The following is a 2,208-nucleotide window of genomic DNA, read 5'->3' on the forward strand; positions in this document are numbered from 1 at the left end:
GCAAGAACGGGAGATCGACGGTAAGAAGATGCGCACGACTTGGAGCCGCCGGAATAAGGAGGACGAGGGTAGGAATGAATCGATCTGCTCAAGTGGCAGTCCAGAGGAGTTTGAGGCACTATGGCAGCAGACTCCATTTGGCGAGGCACAGAAGATGAAGGTGAAGGGGGAATTGTAGTCCGAGTCGGATGTTTGAGAGTGAGGTGGCGTCAACGGCAGCAGCACTGGAGCATGCCACAATGGAGGAAGCAGTAGAAATATCGAAATCGTCGGTGACGAAGGAGAAAAATGCATGCACGGACAAAGATGAACCAGAATGAAGGAGAATGAAGAGGATTTGTAGAGAAGTTAGCGATAATTTGTAAGTTCGAATATTGATTGGGTAAGTGTTTTCCAAGCCATCGTTCCGTCTATTGTTTGTCGACCATCAAATATTAATACTATTGCTGTGATTGAGTTGGGGTCTAAATTTATGTTTTCGTTATTTTGGGATTAAGAGTCCTTGTTGTTCCACCGTTTCCATTCTTCTTTAAAAGTGAACAGATCAAACATAATGAGGTCACATTCCGTCAGAGATTCTTCTTCATTCGACAAACACCCAGTTGGAATTACGATGGCATCGGCAGGGAAAGCAAAGAAGCGTGTATTCACGCCATCGAACCAGGTGAAGAAAAAGAACAACAAACGTTTATCCAGCCTACCCGATGTCTCTGTTCCGAGTGATTCTAGTACTGGGCGTTTTAGCCTCATTTTGGAGGTGGGAGCTGCTTCCATCTGGGAGTTTATATCTTCAGAAGATATTAATACTCTTCTTCAGACATTCGCTGGTGCTTTCTCGAATGATCTCGTTGGCAAGGTAAAAGCGATACAATTATTCACCGTGGAAAACAAGACCCACTTGGGCGGCAATGTGAGTGTGATAGGATGCGTAGACTCGATTTCGTCCCTTGTTCGGACGATAAGTGCATTGATAAGTCACCCTATATCTTGGATAAGAGTTTGCCGATTCTCCAAGTTCCAAGGGGACCACTAGCTCTTTTAAGCGCGCTGATGCTGACTAAGAAACTGAAGGAGTGTCTTTGTCCGAACCGTTCAGGAGCTGCCACGTTTGTTCCAGTTGTCTGCCCGCTTGTGACGAGAAGCTCAGTCTATTAACATGCACGGACGACATGGTGAAGCAAGTGATGAACCGAATTTTCCACGGTTCTGGATCACGCTACTTCCAAACATTTGAGAGGAAGAGGGGTGCAGCTTGTCTGGACTACCTGGACTACTACTGGGACGGGATGGATGTGACGCATCCTTACCCAAGGTTACGGTATGTCAGAGGTTGTGACTCAACACAGACATTTTAAAGGGATTATGCGTTTTTTCTGGGGAATAAACCGCAACCAATCGGCACCACTTCTGACCACATCCCACCACTTTTGACCACTTTTTTTGCCGCTCAGATCCCCGATATCTGGCTGGCAGACACATATTCCGGGAATAACTACACCCTTTCCCGGCCAAACTACAAATTTTACCAACCAAACTGCAAAGTGTGAAAGAATGGTGTTTTGTGTGCAATCACAAAAAGTGCATTTTTCATGTTTTGCAAACTGGATGGGTACACTTTTCAAGCAAAATGCAAACCAGTCGTTTTGGCGCGAATTGCCAGTTGCTTCCGCGCCAACCGCGCCACACGAGTGCGCTTTTCCGCTCATTTTAAAAGATGTCATCCCCCACAACCCAACAAAACCAACCGCGCCTTCGAGCGAGCGCAAGCCAAGGCCCGCGTCGTCCGTGCCTTCCAGGAGAACCCGAATTGGAGGGATGTTGCCAAGGCAAACGACGTCAACTATTTTACAGCACGCCGGGCTATCCTTTGTGCTGGACAGGAGCATAAGCAGCGCGACGGCTTGCGCCAAGCTTCTGTAAAGATGACTGTGGAGGTGATGAGCAACATCGAAGGACTTCTCGACGAGGACTGCCGCATGACGCTGGAGCAAATGTCTGCCCGCTTGCAAGCCGAATTGGGCGTTATTGTCAGCAAGACGTTCATTCATTGCGCCCTACAGGGCATGCTGTTCTCGACGAAGCGTTTACGCATTGAGAAGGAGACCACGAACTGATCCGCTAACAAGGAGAAGCGCAAGACCTTTGTCTTGGAGCTGAACAAGCACATCAAGAAAGGTAACATGATTGTATTTCAAGATGAAACTAATT

At 47.5% G+C, this 2,208-nt stretch overlaps 1 protein-coding gene across 1 annotated transcript; it reads left to right on the forward strand.

Annotated features, from left to right (window-relative positions):
- Positions 1-1,169: 1,169 nt before the first annotated feature.
- PPTG_14537 (hypothetical protein) lies at positions 1,170-2,114 on the forward strand (the record flags this gene model as incomplete). Its single annotated transcript, XM_008911893.1, has 2 exons — positions 1,170-1,318; positions 1,715-2,114. The coding sequence occupies 2 exons, from the start codon at positions 1,170-1,172 to the stop codon at positions 2,112-2,114; spliced, it is 549 nt and encodes a 182-aa protein (XP_008910141.1).
- Positions 2,115-2,208: the final 94 nt, after the last annotated feature.

The sequence above is a fragment of the Phytophthora parasitica genome, assembly GCF_000247585.1.
Source record: "Phytophthora parasitica INRA-310 unplaced genomic scaffold supercont2.43, whole genome shotgun sequence".
In the NCBI taxonomy this organism is placed as follows: domain Eukaryota; phylum Oomycota; class Peronosporomycetes; order Peronosporales; family Peronosporaceae; genus Phytophthora; species Phytophthora nicotianae.